We start from the raw sequence: 18,645 nt of genomic DNA, 5'->3' as shown, positions 1-18,645 counted from the left end.
GTAGTGTCACATTCTAGTTTATTACACTGAAATAACATTTGTGTTTGCAAATAGATCACCTTTTTAAATTTTAATATACGGAAAAGATAAATTTAACAGAAGCCTCCATTGACTTCCTTGAAAAGGTCATGGCTTCAGGGAATCCCCAAGACTCCTGAACTTATTTACTCAACTCGAAAGTGGAAGTTATCTGTTAACACCTTTTTTGTGTCGAAACCCTGGAGTCATCCAGAACAATCATGCGAAAGCAAAAATTCAAACTGTCGAGTTTGTCACATCAGTGTGATTCTGCGTGTTCGTCCATTAAAAATATAATAATGATAAATAATCGGAGAAGCGATTTTTAACGTTGCTGAATACATGCGACGCTGGGGGTGATGGCGGACGGCTGATTGGCTGATCAATACTAATGCCTCCCGCTGATTCGCCTGCCCCACGCATGTCCCGCCCCTCTGTCTATGTAGAAACGCAGAGTTGAGGCGCCGCTGAGTTTAGAGGCTCTCTGTCTGCCAGGGTGACAGCGCGGAGCACAGTCGAGGGACTCGAGCTGCCACAACTCCAAACCTTCGCCTCGCTTTTCTGCTGGACACCGTACTCGCCCTGGGGTTGGATTAATTGAACGCCCACTCTTTTTTAGTTTTTCTTTTTCATTTGCTTTGCCGAGACAAACGCGACTCACCGGTGAAGATGGGCTCTCAGTCATCAAAGGGAGAGGTGGCGACGGAGGCGAACGCTGCCGCCGCTGATGCTGCAGCTGTCAAAACCAACGGACAGGTAAATTCCACGCCCACCTCTGCCGACACCTTCCCCGCTGCACGCGCGGGTGAATAAAAAAAAGTGCGTCTTTTATTGTGTTGAAAGCGGACATGATTGAATTTCAATGAATCGGTGTGAACTTGACGGATGTTTTAGGGGCACGGCAGGTGCACCACGTCTGAGTCCATCGCGGTGAAACAACTTTAAATATAAGCGCTGCTGTCGTCAAAATGAAGTTTCAAGTCAGTTGTGGTGATTTGGGGATCGACGTGGAAACCGAAATCTTTGTTAGACAATGCCAGGCGAAGAGGGGGAGGGGGGGCGTCTTGGCCGCACGTAGGCAGTCTACCACTCCTCTGTCTGCAAATGCATTTTCACACTCAGAAACACTTCGATGGCATTTTTTTTCCACAATCAACACATATAATGTGTTTTACTTTAATGTGTGCCTTTCAAAAAACGAGCTTTAATATCGAACTGACGGAGTAAATTTCCAGACAGGTTGATTCTGATCGATTGAAAAATAAATGAATAACGGTCAATATCTGTTTTTTTTTAAATTAGCCATGATTATTTTTTGGTTTTCTTCACGGGACTTGTTGTTCGACGCTATTTTTGTGGAGCGAGAAGCAACTTCATTCATTCTTCTGTCACTTGGCCCCGGTTCTTTGTTGAGACGCTTGTCTGGTTCCATGAACGCGTGGTGGAGCGCGATCGCCGCCGATAGACCGACTGCGGTACTGCAAGGCGTCGCCTCTCAGCGAGACAGTTAATTGATCAAGCGTGGGCATGCGCTGACGTTATTCTGTCACATATCAAGAGAAAATAAACGCTTCGTGTCTATTTCAGGAGAACGGTCACGTGAAGACCAACGGAGATGTTTCTGCCAAGCCAGAGGGCGATGCAGCTGCCTCCAACGGTTCAGCTGAGGCAGCCAAGGAGCCAGAAGCTGGTGCAGGAGGCGACGCCATCGAGCCGGCACCTGCTGCAGACGGGGAGGCTGCCAAACCCGAGGGTGAGGCTGCCGCCAAGGAGACCCCGAAGAAGAAGAAGAAGAAGGCCTTCTCTCTGAAAAAGTCCTTCAACTTCAAGCTGAACCTGAAGAAGAGCAAGAAGAGCGAGGCTGTCAAAGAGGAGGCGGCGGCCGCTGCCGCTCCCGCCGCCGCTGAGGAGAAGCCGGCAGAGAACGGCGCCTCCGCTGAGGAGAAGAAGGAGGAAGCGAAGGTGGAACCTGCTGCTGCAGCCACTGAAGCCCCAAAGGCAGAGGAGGGGGCTGCTAAAGAGGAAGCCCCCAAGGAGGAGGTGAAGGAGGCAGCCGCTGCCACCCCTGATGCCACAAAACCGGCAGAGGAGAGCAGCTCGACCCCAGCTCCCTCTGAAAAGAAGGAGTAATTGTACCCACTTTGAACTGGGTGAACTGCTTTTCCAAGAGAGATAGAGAGAATTTAAAAGTATATATATATATATTTATATATATATGTGTATATGTATACATATGTATATGGATATATGTATATGTAAATATATACACATGTATGTGAGAGACTCCTTCGACGTGCCACTTTTCGTCGTGATAACAAGACGACTGATTCACTAGATCACTTCCCTGGTTACTGCTCGGCATCTGGACCTCGACAGAGTTTAGGGCTGCGGGCTGGTCGCTGCGTGGAAACTGGATTTATTGTAAGATGGATGAAGGATGAACGGAGAATGACAGAGTCTGAGCATCTTCTACTGTACTTCAAAACCTAATGGTCAAGATGCCTCCTCTCTGAAGGAGCGACGAAACTAGGACACCATCACCACTTGAAAAGACTGTTACATAGAAGAAAAAAAAAAGAGCAAAATGAAATCCGAAAAAGACTTGCCAACTTTTTACATTCCTATATTTTAACCCAAATTTGAAGTATTTTGTGGTGTATTATAGAGAACAACCATCTTACAGAGAGAAGCTATGTCTTGTTTGTTTAAGAAAAAAAAATAGACAATTTTGATTTTTACCTTATTATGAAAAAAAAGACCACTTAAGCTTGCTATGTTCACTGTTGCGGTTTGATATGAAGCAGAGTCGTTTTATCTGTCGTGTGTGAGCCTGAATCTGCTTTGTCTCTGTAAATACATTGGATTGATTTTTGGTTCTTTATTTTGCTAATGTTTACAGATGTTACTGGTTTTATTGTAAAGTTGATAATGGTAAATAAATGTTGGTTACCTGCCTGTTCATGTGTCTTTACCATCATTCATTTTCTCATAATGATCAGACAACATTTAGCTATGAGTCGTATCACACAGGAAACATTTAAAAACAACAGAGTGTGATAGAATAAATTCAAAGTTATGAGGAGAGTTGCATCAAATAAAGGCATATATCAGTTAAAATGTGGGACATTATTAGGGGAAATATAAAAGGGTATAAAAAGAGATTATAAATCATGAAATGGATGGAATCAGTATTGCATAGTTTTAACCATCAGCAAAAGTGGCATATTTTGGTATTCATTTGAGGAATAAAAAAGCAGGGGACAATTAATATATTAATCACATAATTTAATAAATGTACTTTCAAAGATTCATTACAGTGATTCATTTAAATATATATATATATATATATTTTTAAAACTATTTTAAGAGATATTAATATGAAAAAAAAGGCTATTGTGTACCAGGAAAAGCCATTATAATTTATAAAAACCTCATATATATTGCAACTGGGTGAACATATCTTTCAAAAAAATTCATTATATATTATACACATATATTTTTATATAAATATCAAAATTGTCTTTTTACACTTTGCTTTTTCCCCACTAAAATTGATCAAAAACGCAGATGAATAACAGTCCTTGAAAATAGGACCATATACAGTATCCTCACATACACTAAAAAGTGAGAGAGAGAGTGTGGTCATGATTTTTTATTCAAGAAATGTAAAGTCCATTAGACGAAAGGAAGATCAGAATAGCAGTGTAGCACTTTTAATATGAATTCAGTAACAAACCTTTATGCTGAGTGGAAGGTTCGCATGTCACCTGTGATGGGCAGCAAGGGAGTGCAAGCCACAAACTCCAGGTTTATTGCTGCCATGTCATCATGCGAATTACCTGCCCATGCTGCTGCTGTTTTGGACCACGGCTAACAGGTTCAAGGTTGACTCAGGAGAAAGACTCTCGCTGATTTACAATGTTTGACTTTGTTACAGTGTTAAAAGGACCATCTTAGTCCTTGGTGTCCTTTTACTGTGTTGTCCCGCCTCCCAGCGCTGATTAGAGCTGGCACATGGGAATTTATGTCCTATTTGTGTTGTATAATACGGGAATATAGCTCCTTTGTGAACGTTTTTTCTTCATTCCCCGTCAGTTTTGTGTTATATAATCAAGTGATGGAAGCCTGCGCTTCTTGGTTTGGAGGAGCAACTCTCATTTTGAAGTCGAAAAGCCAGATCTGGCGTGGTGCCTTAACTGGCGGGGTGAGGTCGAAAGATGGGGCTCTGTGTTTGCTGTTTGTGCACCTTAACTGGAAAGAGAATTCTTCAAAGCCAGTTGAGCATGATGCATTAAGGCAGAGAGACGAGGCCGACTGTCAGTCCCTCTCTCTCCACCTGTGCCCCAGGATTAGAACCATCACTCTGCCCCTCCCCACCTCTGCATCCCTCCTCCATTTGAAGGTGAGCGGCCTCTTGAACATGGCTAAATGAACACGGTAGAGCTGATCAGAATGAAGTGACCTAGTTCACATGGCTGAGATTTGAGCTGCAAATGGATGCAGCCTGCACAGACTCTGAATTATTTAAGCACAGCTGCAGCATTATATTGACACCGCTCTCTTCTCTGGGAAGATATATTTAGGCGTACACCAGCCTGAATGTAGTGGTGGTGATCCACACTGCTGCTCATGATCACTGTCTAATACTCGGGTTAGTATTGACCACTGTCAGTGCCTTGCTCAACATCAGTCAGAGGCTCACGCGTCTGAAGGTCTCCTACATTCTCATTATGCCTGCATGATAAAGGCAGGCTGCATCTTGCACTCGGTGACCGCAGAACCCCTGAAACGAGAAATTATTCTCGAACCTGTCCAAGACGAGTCTCTCAAGGCTTAGGCTGGCGCCTGGTGGCCACTGCGGGTTACTGCTTCGGTTTAGACAAAAGGGAAACGTCATTCAACAGTTCGGTTTGCGCAGAACATTGGAGAATATGCGGAAAAATAAGACAAGAAGTACAACAGCTCCACAGCCTAGGACTGATGATGAATGACGAAGCATGTAGTGGTGTGAGTCAAGTAATACTTTCAGATTAGATATTCATTTTTTATCATTTGCACACGTTTTTCAAAATGCTGCAGGCAAAATAATGGAATGCCAAGAATGTCATAATTCAATAGAAAAAGAATGCATTGAGAAAAGAGGCATCAACAGGAAACAAAGAGTAAACGTATTGCGAAATGCGTTGAAACGGACTCGTTTATTAGCTTGTAAGGACATAACATGACACAGACGTGTGAATCCGTGAAATAAAGAAATATGTGTATCCAATACATTTGCCAGTTCAAACTGTATTGAGGAAATTCAAAGGATATCAATGTTTAATATATCACATATCAATGCAGAATTGCAGCCCACACAATCTCACTGTGAAGTACTGTGTATAGGCAAATAATGATTCGGTGGTAATCCACGGCAGCGATCTAATATTATTTTTCGTGTTAAGCTTTAATCTTGCGTCTGCATTACAAGACACTTTGCTCGTATGATCCCGATGAAAAAAAAAAAAAAAAAAGACAGGATTAACTTTGCCTGTTGTACTTTCAGTGTTTTACAGCAGTAGATTCGCGTGCCTTCTGTGTTTATATTGCAACGTTATTTTCATTGTATTCGTTTCTCCTGTCAAGCTACCGCTCACTATATTTATCCATATAACACCAAATATGACACACATGAAACATGCACACATTAGGCACATTGCATCTATGACTTTTGAGTAGGTGTTGTGTATATATTAATTGCATTTCAGGTTTAGTTCTTTTATTCGGCTATTAAAAAATATCATAAATAACAAGCGAAAGAAAGAATAAGTAAAGGGGATATATAAAGTCATATCAGCATATCAGCAATATATTAGAAATATGACAAAAACATGCGAAAGCAAGGTGCATGTGAACAACAAAATGATATTGTACACATAAAATCATTACTTTGAACCACTGTTGATCGTGTACACACATTTTATATCGCATAAAAAGAAGAACAAGAAGAAGTTAATGGTGGTTTTGTGTTGTGTACAGTGTACAAGGTGTACACATAATTTAAGTGTTTCTCAGTAAGGTTTGTATTTGGAGCTTGTTCTCGCAACGACTGCAAACTTGCAAATGTGGAAGACTGTTAAAAGAAGATCTTCGGTTTACCTCACCGGCATCCCTCAGACGGGCGGTGCGCGTGTGATTGGCTGAGAGAGGCTCGGCGTCAAACAGCGAGACCGGAGGAGCCGGTGGGGGCGAGTCTGTGTGTGAATTGCCGTGATAATGGCGTTGTCTCAAGGAACAAAGAAAAAAGTTTGCTATTATTATGACGGTGAATATCTTGCACCTCTACGTTCACATCTCGAGCGCGTTAAGAATTAGTTCTCCGAGATATCGCACTAAAATGCGTGTAATTCCTGAAGTGCCGCCGGTAACGCTAACGTTAGCATTCGATAAACTAGCTTGCCTCAGATGCTGTGAGCGTGGAGTTGATGTTGAGTTCTCTTTGTACTACATCAATGTTTCCGGCCTAAACAAGTTTACACTTTTGCCTGTAGCACGTACAAGATAATATTGTCAACCAACTGATGAATGGAAAGTGCTCATGGTTTAACCATCCTGTCTTCCTTCCCTCAGTTTCCTCTATTGCTCGTGTGTTTAATTGTTTGTTCTGGGTGTGGGATACATTTGGACTGGTGTAACACATCATTGAGTGTTCTGTTTCATTCATCGCTCTTAGTACTACTCGTGGACTAACATTTAACTGCAAAAGTCAAATGGTAACTGCAATAGAACTGCTGCTGTTGTATTTATGAACAGCTTTAGTTTGTCTCTCTTATTGATTTCTCAATCCTTTGTATTTCAGGGGACGTGGGAAACTACTACTACGGCCAGGGCCATCCGATGAAACCTCACAGGATTCGTATGACACACAACCTCCTCCTCAACTATGGGCTCTACAGGAAGATGGAGATCTATGTACGTTGGGACACATGCAGCATATTATAAGGCAACTTCCCTTGTGAAATTTTGCGTTGTTTTCTTTTATTCTTCTGTGTGAGATCAACTAATCTGTGTTGTGTACTGATTTTAATCTTAGCTCTAAATTAGAGACCTGCCCTTTATTTCTACTGGTCAAAGATACTTTTAATATGCCTTGCAATCTTTGTCATTGCAATGTGTTTCCAGAGGCCACACAAAGCCAGTGGGGAGGAGATGACAAAGTACCACAGTGATGACTACATCAAGTTCCTGAGGTCCATCAGACCAGACAACATGTCTGAGTACAGTAAACAGATGCAGCGATGTGAGTGTGGTGCTGCGTTTTCATCAGATGACAGTTTTGACTTTCTTGATCTAATGAGACTGCTCTTTCTCTTCACAGTCAATGTTGGAGAAGACTGTCCGGTGTTTGATGGGCTGTTTGAGTTCTGCCAGCTCTCAACAGGCGGCTCTGTTGGTATGTCGGGCCAACATTTATCTTCTTTGATGATATTGATATTGAATCCATCAACATAGTTTGTAAGAGTCTAGTGTGGTACATACATTTATATCATTATTTTCAAAGTTATTTCTCATACTCAGTCTTCTACACTGTTGTATCCTGTAAAATCTGCAATACCTAAGAAAGTTCACCAACAACATATGACGATATATATGAAAAACAGAAAAAAAAACCCTTAAAAAGGAAAACCTCATGTAATGATGTATTTATTCATTGTGTAAAGACAATTTAGCACAAAGAAACATGCATTTGCATAGTGCCTAACTGCGTCCGGTCCTGTAAATCTAAGCAATGCACAGCTGGACAGGTTTAAGTGCATGAACATGAATAACGTGACAAAAGTGAGTAGCAATGGTTGAAAGGTCAAAGAACAAATATTAGCTAGGTTTGCCTTCACATTTTCAGAAACCAAGATGCTGTCCACCGTAATTTTACCCAGGTAGCAATGGGGCTTAAAAGGGTGACGTCACAGTGGAAAAACCACAATGCATTGTCGGCCAACGGGGAAGTTTGTTTACAACACCGTCGCCAGCTCTCTGCGCGGTTCGTTTGTTGTTGAAGTTCATCTGATAAACTTTGATCACGATGCAATCGTGGTGTGTTATTAACTGACACACTCGTTCCCATGACCACTTCAGAAAAACGTTGGTTTGTGATTGTTCCCGTGTCATTGATGGAGGAAGAGCCAAGGACTCTGTTCCCCATAGTAACAGTGAGGTGATGTATACATAGCCTGGATGCAGCCGTGAGACTTCGGTGCCTAGCTGTTATTGCTCGAGGCATATGTGACAAATGCTTTTGGTCACGTGAGTCACCGTCACAGTGTCATATGATGATGCAAATACACTTTAAGATGCACAGGATGAATCCAGGATGCCTCTATTGCAGTCCAAACAGTGCAGAAATAGCACTGAGGCGGTAACTTTTCAACTGGGAAACAACGTGCTTCCTGGCAGGACTAAAAATAATTGTTTATTGCCAGTCCAGAGAGACGACCTTTGATCCACATGTGAGAATCAACCTAATCCTTTGTGTTAATTTCGCAATAAAAATACATTGCTGTTTTTTTTTTTCCTCAGTCCGCCTTTCTGGGTGGACGCTAGCCTTGTTAGCTTGTTTTCATATCTGGGTTTTTGTAGCCAGACTAGGTCTGTAGCGTGAAAGCCCCTGTGCTAATTTCCCACAATGTCACTGGTGTATTAACCACACATGAAGTCCAATGATCTTGTGGAGCACTGTGTGCTCCTAAACATCTGCTGTTTTTGAAGCCTCCTTTAACCATGACAAATCCAGAATAACTGACGTTTGCATTTGGAGATGAATCATTGTCTAATGTGTTTTATATGGTCTTTTATACTTTGCCGTGTAAAACTCTTACCTATCTATCGCTGACATATGTTTTGCTTGTATCCCCCAGCTGGTGCAGTGAAGCTCAACAAGCAGCAGACCGATATCGCTATAAACTGGGCAGGTGGGCTTCACCATGCAAAGAAATCCGAAGCTTCCGGCTTCTGCTACGTCAACGACATCGTACTTGCCATCCTTGAATTGCTGAAGTGAGTGAACTTTACTGTTTTTGTGTTACACAAATATTAACAAGTGATTTGTGGTGGGAAAATATTTGCTATGTTTGGTCAATTTCATGTGACGAAACATAGGTTTTGAAAATGGTCATCAACTCCAAGCATTTTTGTCTGTCTAAAACACTGAACACTGCAGGATTGTGTCACAGTCTTGGCGCGTATTCTAAGATGTGGTTTTTCTCAGGTATCATCAGCGGGTATTGTACATTGACATTGACATCCATCATGGCGATGGTGTGGAGGAAGCTTTCTACACCACCGACAGGGTCATGACCGTCTCCTTCCACAAGTATGGGGAGTATTTCCCTGGAACCGGAGACCTGAGGGTCAGTCATTCTCTAGAGCTCACTGCATTGTACTTAAAGAAACAAAAGTGAGGCTGACGGCATCTGTCTGGTGCAGGATATCGGAGCAGGGAAGGGCAAGTACTACGCAGTGAATTACCCACTGAGAGACGGCATTGATGACGAGTCTTACGAAGCCATCTTCAAGCCTGTGAGTTTTCACGCCTCTTGAACATCACGTGACGCTAACTCTCTCATTATGTTGTAGTCGGTGGCGGGTGTCACTTAGGTGCTTACTTAATACGGTCATGTATTTTTCCATCTTGGTTTTCTTGAGCGTAGTCATGAACCCAGTCTGGTCTCGTACAGTGTCTTGTTTACATCCCTGTTCATTGATGACGCTGCGTGTCGCTCCTAGGAAGCTGAGTTGGTCTCAGTCTTGCCTGGTTTAGATTCAGATGTGTCTTCAGGGCACAGTCTTTGTGGTCCTAACTCCAGTGTGTGACAGATCATGGCCAAAGTGATGGAGATGTACCAGCCGAGTGCTGTGGTCCTGCAGTGTGGAGCTGACTCTCTTTCTGGCGATCGGCTGGGCTGCTTCAATCTGACCATCAAAGGTAGAGTCATTCATCAAGTCAAAAGTGTTCTCAGATGAAACACTGCAAGTTAGTGATGTTCGATTCCACAGATTTCCTTTCTGATCCGTCACTGCGTAATATTCAGGCTGGTATTGGCGACTCCGATACCAATACCGATACCTGTATGTGACTACACCTTATCATAGCTTCCTTGAATACAAGGATGATTCACTTTACTCTGAAAAAATTTTTTAATGTCTTTAATTATTAACAACCACGGAAAAAATGTAATTCAGCATGAACATGTTAACATGAAAACACTGAAAACATAGACACAGCATACAACATTGTCACTGTTGTGCCCTCACTCACCCGTTCACTGAATACTTAATCTTATGAGGTTCAACTGTCTACAAAATGGGGGTACTAACAATTATTAAACTGGCAACTCAAAACTGAAATTACTTATAAAATATTTAAGCAAATACTGCTACAATAATTGCACTGTTAAATAATTCATATACATTTTAATATATATATATATATAATTATAATTAAAATTCGAATGATTATATAATAATGATAATCATGATGTTTAATTGTTTTTGCACGGTATAATTTATCTATGCATGTGTAGACAGGATCTGAATAGTTTAGTTACTTTTCTTGGTGTTCCTGTTAAGAATATACATTACCTCAAAATACTTAAGTATCAAAAGCATCAATATTTTGGTTTGATCGGCGGTGTTGATATTTCAGGATCCACACATCACGACTGCAAGTAAGCACCCATGCAAATGTGTTCCTCTTGAAGGTCACGCCAAGTGTGTGGAGTACATCAAGAGTTTCAACCTCCCCCTCCTGATGTTGGGCGGTGGGGGCTACACCATTCGTAACGTGGCCCGCTGCTGGACCTATGAGACAGCTGTGGCTCTGGATAGCTCCATCCCCAATGAGCTGCCCTACAACGACTACTTCGAGTACTTCGGGCCGGACTTCAAGCTGCACATCAGCCCGTCCAACATGACCAACCAGAACACCAATGAATACCTGGAGAAGATCAAGCAGCGCCTCTTTGAGAATCTGCGGATGCTCCCTCACGCCCCTGGGGTCCAGATGCAGGCCATCCCCGAGGACGCCCCGCACCCCGACAGCGGGGACGAAGGAGAAGACGACCCAGACAACAGAGTGTCGAGTAAGATCAAGTGTTGAACTCGCTTCAGGAGATGGATGCAAACTGATTCAGCCTGTTTTGGTCTCTTCAGTCCGAGCACATGACAAGAGGATCGCTTGTGAGGAAGACTTCTCCGACTCAGAGGACGAGGCTGAGGGACAAGGAGGCGGGCGCAGGAACGCAGCCAACCACAAGAAGACAAAGAGAGTGAAAAAGGAGGAAGAGAAGGATGGGGAAGAGAAGAAAGGTGAGGGGCTCATGAGGGGTACAACACCGATGGACAAAACGGACGTGATCAACTTTGGTTGTCTTCCTCAGACGTGAAAGATGAAGAGAAGGAGGAAGAAAAGATGGACACGTCTGGGTGAGAGCAGCTTACCATTGGTTTGGCTACACAATCTGATCTGAAGTTTTTCGTTCTGTCAATTTATGTGGTCTCTGTTGTCAAACCGTGGTCATGTCATCAGGCTCGGTCACCTTAACTGGCTTCCCTGTCCATTTCAGACCAAAGGAAGAGGTCAAAACGACATGAAGAAGAGAAACGCAGTCCAGATCCTCCTGCTGTAGCCCCTCCTCCATGTTTCCAAACCAACCCTGTTTACAAGAAAAGATTCCAATTGTGCACATGCTAACAGCAGAGCCGCAGCATCAATGCCTGATTGTACTGACTCTTTGGTGCTAGATCATTGAACTCCTAATGTCACTGAACCAGCATGGCGCAGGTGTTTGGATGCATGTTTGCCATCTGCTGTTACTTAACTTGCATTTCCTTTTCTACCAAGTCGCAGTGAAACGTCCAAACGCGTGCCCGGTAAATTATGAAGCCGCTGTAGCTGGTCTTTTCACGCCGTTCTGTTCCTGCCACTTTGCTCAGGCAAGTCTTTCATCCGGCGCCATCATGCTGCTCGTTTCTAAATGACGCCAGAGAAAGACTCACGTGACACCGGCTCTAGAAGGAAGTCCGGCTTGTTCGAGAAAGTGTTTCCCTAATTTTATCACAATGCCAATGAATGGAATGAGCGTCCCTGTGTGGTTATGAAATTAAAGCTTTTCAAATGTGCATTGTTGTTCAACTTGATAATAAAAACTGAGAAAAGACATTGGAAGTTATTGGATGTTTGTTTCCAGATGGGGGAGGGCAATTTCAACAGGTGTAAATTTCTAGATCACAGCATTACTGAGATTCTTTGAGTAAAATACATTTTTTTTTCTCTTAAACATGCACACTGAGGAACCAGCAACTCAAACTCGACCCAAAGATCAGGGAAGGTCAGTTTTGCATTGGCTGGGCCATATACACTCACGAGACGGAATACATGCGCCAATGTGTGATCTACTTTTAACTTAGTACTCCCATTATTTCTCATCAACTGGGACATTTCCATGCCACATAATACAGGGATATAGCTTCATTCACTTGTGAAGCGCACTTGCATGGATTTTTTTTTAATGTAAATAAAACTGTAGACATTTTTCTTGAATATCCGTCAAACCCATCAGATGTAACCGAATAAGTCAAACAAAAGACTGGACTTTCAAATTTCTTTATGGTGATAGTGGTGGAATGGTTGAACAACAGCAATACAGTTAATGTGTTGAATATCATGGATGACAACCAAGGGGATCTTGTTAGATAAAAATCTATCAGGAAATCCTGCCAGCCACAGATGCTCCACTTTTGAAAGCAGGTGCAGCTGGAGTTAAATGTCTTGAATAAAAGGTGAGTGTGGATGGAGAGGCGGTCTTGTCACTCGAATGACACTCAGGCTTCCAGTTCAAAGTCAAAGTACTGAGGGTCAAAGTGATGAATCCTCACGTAGCCGTCTTCTCCTCCACTGCTGTAGCTGTGGACCAGCAGAGCACGCAGACATGGTCAGTCCAACCAACAATCACACGGGATCCAGCGGAGCTAAAGCACTGAGCAAACTCTCACCTTTTGCCATCGGGATGAAACGCCACACAGTTGATAGGGCCAAAATGACCCTTAACCCGGCCAAATTCTTCTTCATAGGCAGCATGGAAGAACCTGCCAAGTGGGAAAAATCAAAGATGTTTTTTTTTAAAGAATAGGGTTATTATATTAAATGAGAAAAAAAATTGGGATGGGACAAAACTGTAAAGACGCTCGTAAGTGCTTGAAAGCAACAATAGAGTGCTTCTACGAGACAGAGTGGTTCACAGAGACCAGGAAGACATCGGAGTAACTGCACGGAGGAGGGGCAGCAATGGTCACTCTCGGGAGTGAGACTGCAGCTGGAAGTGGCTGAAACAGCGCAGACTAGGGCGACACTCTGGAAGTGTGGAGAGTGATGAGCCCCTCTGTCTTGTGGGGGGCAGGAACTGCTGCAGCGGCACTTATGTTCTGAGGCGGTTTGTTGCAATTTTTATGGAATAGAATAGAAATCTGAGGAGTTTCATTTAAAATTAAACTGTTATATAAAACTTCGACAACAATCCAATTCATCAGTGTTCTTTAAAATAGGGAGGACCACATAAGATGGACTAGTTACTTCCAGGAAAAGTGAGAGTGAATTGCAGTTGTAGAGGTTTGTCAAGGACAGACAGTCGAGCTTTTCTGCCTGATACGACAGTGCTTTTCATCACCACTTTTATTTTCAAACTGACAGGTGATACAATGGATGCCTCAAGAGCTCTGCGTAAGTCAGCTTTAAAGGCAGCACTGACCAAGAGGAATTTATACCCTCAGATGGTATCTAACATTTCAGTGTGAAGATCTCATCGTGCCCTACTACTTATGATTTGCATACTCTCCACTTAAGCCATGTTTCATAAACCTTCCTTTGTCATTGACAACTTTGAACCAACTGAATGTTCTCTGGACAACAGGGAAGACTTCCAGTCATTCCTCACCTGGCCTCAAACTTGCCAATCCTGGTGGAGGTGGTGGTGACCTCCATGGCCTCCTGTCCTCCACCCATCACCACCTGAAACACAAACATCACTGGTCAATTACGTTTACAGGCCTCGGGTAGAGAAGCTGCTCGGACATACGTGGTCCATGATGGGGGAGATGGCAGCCGAGTTGACGGGTCTCTCTGTCCTGAAGGTCTTGATGTGCTCCAGAGTGGTGGAGTCAAACAGCTGAGAGGAGAAAAAAAAACATTTGCTCGACTGCTCCTCCGCAGCGTAACAACTGAGAATGTACCTTGGCAGTGTTGTCCTTGGAAGCGGTGATGACCATGGTGAGGTCAACTGACGTCTGGATGTCATTGATCTGCTTGGTATGCTCCTTGGCCTTCTCCAGGACCTCTCCAGTCTGCTCAGCAGGAAGCACACCAGTCGAACTTAGCACCAACTGAATCATTCAACACCATGAAAACTCGAGCCACACAGTGCTGACCTTAGCACTGAACTGGTTGACCTCGCCGTTTTCATGTCCAGCGATGACAAACTCCCCAAGTGGCCCCCAGACTGCGCTGGTGATCTTGTAGTCATTGCAGGGCACTGACAGGTAGGGCTGGTTGTCCTCTGGAGATACGGAGACAAACAGGAAACCAAACTTGCATTTATAGGTTTTTGGCTTTGACAGCACATCTACAAGGATATTGGTCTCACAGTATGTTTGACCTTCTGTTCATCTATGTATGCATTGTTCCACAATTTATCCAAACAGTTTACACACTCAGTATTACAATGGATCATTTCCTGCATCCTGTAAAGATTGGTGACATTTAATCGAAAAGTCAATAGAGGACGACAGCAATGCATTTACAAAGAACATATGAAGAACCACCTCTGAGGAAAAAGTGCAAAAGCACTGGCATGTGTTCATTTATTGAGCGACAAAACTGGAGCCCACTTGGGAGATAAAAGAAGCCAGTGCCGATGACAAAAATTACCAATTTGCTGTGGATCCCGGAGGTCGAAGAAATTCAGGTAACACTGGTAGCCCATCTGTTTGTCTGTGGAGAACATGATGATGTTGCCACTGAAGTCGAAGCCACACGTTCTGACGGCAGAGTTTGTTTCCAGCAGGGCGAGCTGCTTGCCTGGCGACAGCAGACGGGAACTGTTACCACGGGGCTCAAATAGAAGAACCCACACTCGGGCAACTCACTCGCATAACACATGCGGGTAAATATTTAAACTTACCAGTCTCACAGTCCCACAACCGACAGCTGTTATCTGCCGACCCTGTCAAAACGTTCTTGGTGTCCCCTGAGAAGGACATCATTAAGGAACCAACGTGTTTCAATGAAAGCCTAGAAACGCTACGATTCAAATTTTCAGGGTCAGATGTTACAGTGAAATAAAATACATCCATTGAAGGAAAAACACTCAAGCAACTAAAGGACTGCATTACCGAGTGCTTCAAATGAAGAAGAAATGGAAGAAAATGATCACACATTCAGCTAAACAGATGCTTTCCCCAATTCACTGACACTCTGCTATTCAGTCACGACTGAAAATGGGACGCCCTACTTTGAGGCAGGGTGCGTGATGCTCTACTTTCCCTCCTCCGTTTTCACTTTGCGCTGACTGAAACCTTCCCAGTCAGGCTTGGTGACAAATCTGATTTGGAAATGAAATTCCGGACAATAACATTAAAAAAAAATAAATAGATTTTTCACCCCTCTTCAGCTTCCATGTGAGCCGCCTTCCCCCCACTGCCACTAAACATGACATGAACTGTTGGTCCACTGAAAAAGATCCCAGCTGAAAGTCTGAGAATGACAAAGTTAAAAAAGAACGATTATTCATTCTCCACAGAATGAATGCTGTAGGAACTGATTAAAGAAGTAGTTAGGCAGAATTCGCTCCTTTCACAAACACGAGATGATGACAGATGTTGAATGATAGACTAGGAAAGAAAAGAGACACAGAAAAGAAAAACACAAAACAAGCTAGAATAGCATCAATGTCTCAGGAAAGGATACAATCACAGTCAATACACCACACAGCTCCTGTGTGTCCATTGTAGGTGCCCAGCCTTTCTCCATTCACTGAATACCAAGCATTTGCCACCTAAAACCAGAGCAGAGCACAGGTTTAGGAAAGTAACACTGAACATTGGTCATCATAAAGAAGCCACACTGACCAAAAATTTCTGTTTTCCTGATGCACCAAGACATGAATGTAACGATGGGAGAAATAGCGGGTAGTATTAATTCATTAACGTTACACTCAGCAGACATTCTATCTTATAGACACCAGCGTATAGCAAACACGTTCAGGACTGTAACCCCAAAAGGAACCAGTTGCTAAAGAAAAACAAAGGAAATGGTTGAGGAGCAGCTGAACACAAAATGCTCCCAGTGTGCTCCCAGTGTGCTGAAAGAGGGCACAAGGGACCATTTCGGCTGTGCAATTGAAGTTTGGAATTGTTCGCAGATTTTAATGAAATGTCTGCTCACTGACACACTGTTGCAACAACATGGATGTTTCGGATATTTCCAAGTGGAAGAATACTTAAATTGTCCTAGTCTATTACATGAACTGAGTCACTCAAAAGCAGAACACTTGGGTGAACTACCACAGGAAGTTTGAGCAGGACCAGCAGCCCGCTAATCTTGAAATGGTCCAGTCGGGCACCATGGAGATTAGGCCTGTACGATAAATCATTAAAAAAAAAAAAAAAATCTTCATTCACCCTTGTCTGATTTAATTTTCAATTTATTTCGATTCGCATTTAATTTACAGACTGGCCAGATTTGCATCACAAATGCGACATTACTTTGTGAGCTTCACGCTCCCAAGCGGTGCATCAGGCCACTTCTTTGAGTTCCCATGATGCTCATGGCTTCACCTTCAGCCAATAACGAAGCAGCTCATAGTCATGTATTTCACTTGTAACATGCATGTGGTGGTGTTTGGATAGCACAGCAACAGGATAGAAAGTGAAGGAATATGGATGACAAACCGGGAACTAGTTACAAGAATCAAACCACCAATCACTCTCAAAACAAACTTGTTCCAAAAAAATGGACAGAGCACTGAGAGTTTTCCTGGCTCATGAAAGTGAGACTGGTTCCTCGCTCAACAACACCCACCAGTACAAGTCTGACATTCGGAACGCTAAGCTACTTGCCCAAGAAATAATCATTAATTTCACTGAGCTAGATGAGCAGCCTTTCTTTATGCACAGACGGTAACAACTGGATCCGTAGCCGTTTTGGAGTCGTGTGCAGTGTTCGCTAAACACCTGAATCTGAATTTCACAGCCATAGCAAAGTCTCAAGAGAGTCAGCAAAACTGCGACATCTCACATCAAACTAAATGTTTTTTTGTTGTCCTTTTGACAAAATAGTTGATGCATTCTGTAAGATTTTTTTCCTTCATTTTTTTGACTCCTTGAAAAGGTATATTAAAAGGTGTCTGAAATAAAATGATTTAATGGTTCATGTTTTCACATCATGTACGAAGATGGTCTAATCATTTTGATAACAAATTCATTGTCAATCCATGTGATCAGTATCAGTGATCGGCAGCAAAAACCCTGATCAGAGTGTCCTCACCACACATCTTTCAGGACCTCAAACATCATATATTGTGGTGCTGCAACTTTGCTTTGTCATGGTTTATGTGTGCAATAAACTTACAGTTTTCATGTGGGGAAAAAATCGTGATATCAATTCTTAGCTAAAAAATTGTGATTGATATTTCCCCCCAAATTGTACAGGCCAAATGGAGCAATTATTCAAAGCCAACAAAAATGCCCTTTGCAAGGATCGTTTTCCATTTTGTAGCTGGGGCGTTGTTGGGATAACTTACAGTAACTGTAAAAACATCACGACGGCTTCCAAGGCTATTGTTCTAATATCAACCTCAAATACGAATCAAAAGCCAGGCAGACGAGAGGGAATGCTTCTAAACAAAGCAGATATGGAGCGACAACTTGAACAGAGTGTTGTTTTTTTTATGAAAAGCATAAATACTTACAGTATCTTTAGCAACAGAGAAGATCAGGTCCCCCTCTCTGTTGTATTTTATCTGTGTAATGGATCTCTCATGGCCCTGTAGAAGAATGGGTTTCTGTGGGGGGAAAAAAAAACAAAGGGACATTTATATACTTGACATGAGGACCTACGGGTCGTGCGTAAATTATGCTTTCTGAAAACCACGAAGGTTAAACCGAGCATTGCAATAAAACGCAAGCTTGATAATATCCGTGCTTCTATTGACGATGGTGCTCAACTAGCATGAGGCTAACGAAACATTCTCGTCGCGACAACGTACGTTACGATATTCGTGTCACTAGCATCAACATTATACAGGTTCGTTGAACAGGTAAAGAAAGATATACCAACCATTTTGTCAGCAATTCAGACTCGACGTGTGAATTAACTTAAAAGGACGCACATTCAGAAAGCACAGCGAAAACTCGTGTTTAAGCGGCCGGTGGCGGCGGAAAGGGAAGTCGACGTCATCACACTGAGAAAATACAACACAAACTGAAGTGTTTCCCCCTAGTGGACACAAGTGGTACAACATCTACATAAATTGGTTCAACAAACGGCTCAGGCGGTCTTCGTTAAAAAACCTCCATGAGCAATGTAGAAAATAATCATCA

At 42.8% G+C, this 18,645-nt stretch overlaps 3 protein-coding genes across 3 annotated transcripts; 2 read left to right on the top strand and 1 right to left on the bottom strand.

Annotated features, from left to right (window-relative positions):
* Positions 1-481: 481 nt before the first annotated feature.
* marcksl1b (MARCKS-like 1b) lies at positions 482-2,977 on the top strand. The gene is made up of 2 exons (XM_053862728.1): positions 482-774; positions 1,606-2,977. Exons 1-2 carry the CDS (start codon positions 688-690, stop codon positions 2,146-2,148), a joined length of 630 nt encoding a protein of 209 aa, XP_053718703.1. The 5' UTR covers positions 482-687; the 3' UTR covers positions 2,149-2,977.
* A 3,230-nt stretch (positions 2,978-6,207) lies between these two features.
* Positions 6,208-12,200, top strand: hdac1 (histone deacetylase 1). Its single transcript, XM_053862221.1, has 12 exons — positions 6,208-6,322; positions 6,857-6,969; positions 7,180-7,297; positions 7,376-7,450; positions 8,913-9,051; positions 9,263-9,404; positions 9,481-9,573; positions 9,871-9,979; positions 10,755-11,135; positions 11,206-11,361; positions 11,433-11,478; positions 11,619-12,200. The coding sequence occupies exons 1-12, from the start codon at positions 6,274-6,276 to the stop codon at positions 11,644-11,646; spliced, it is 1,449 nt and encodes a 482-aa protein (XP_053718196.1). The 5' UTR covers positions 6,208-6,273; the 3' UTR covers positions 11,647-12,200.
* A 442-nt stretch (positions 12,201-12,642) lies between these two features.
* On the bottom strand, positions 12,643-18,512 carry eif3i (eukaryotic translation initiation factor 3, subunit I). Its single transcript, XM_053862785.1, has 11 exons — positions 18,383-18,512; positions 18,015-18,107; positions 16,013-16,100; positions 15,228-15,293; positions 14,975-15,124; positions 14,476-14,603; positions 14,281-14,391; positions 14,127-14,216; positions 13,986-14,059; positions 13,048-13,140; positions 12,643-12,958 (listed from the first exon to the last, which is right to left on the bottom strand). The coding sequence occupies exons 1-11, from the start codon at positions 18,383-18,385 to the stop codon at positions 12,877-12,879; spliced, it is 978 nt and encodes a 325-aa protein (XP_053718760.1). The 5' UTR covers positions 18,386-18,512; the 3' UTR covers positions 12,643-12,876.
* Positions 18,513-18,645: the final 133 nt, after the last annotated feature.

This window comes from Synchiropus splendidus, chromosome 4, assembly GCF_027744825.2.
Source record: "Synchiropus splendidus isolate RoL2022-P1 chromosome 4, RoL_Sspl_1.0, whole genome shotgun sequence".
Classification (NCBI taxonomy): Eukaryota; Metazoa; Chordata; class Actinopteri; order Syngnathiformes; family Callionymidae; genus Synchiropus; species Synchiropus splendidus.
The sequence above is the reverse complement of the archived record's forward strand: the minus strand, read 5'-3'. Positions and strand labels throughout refer to the sequence as shown.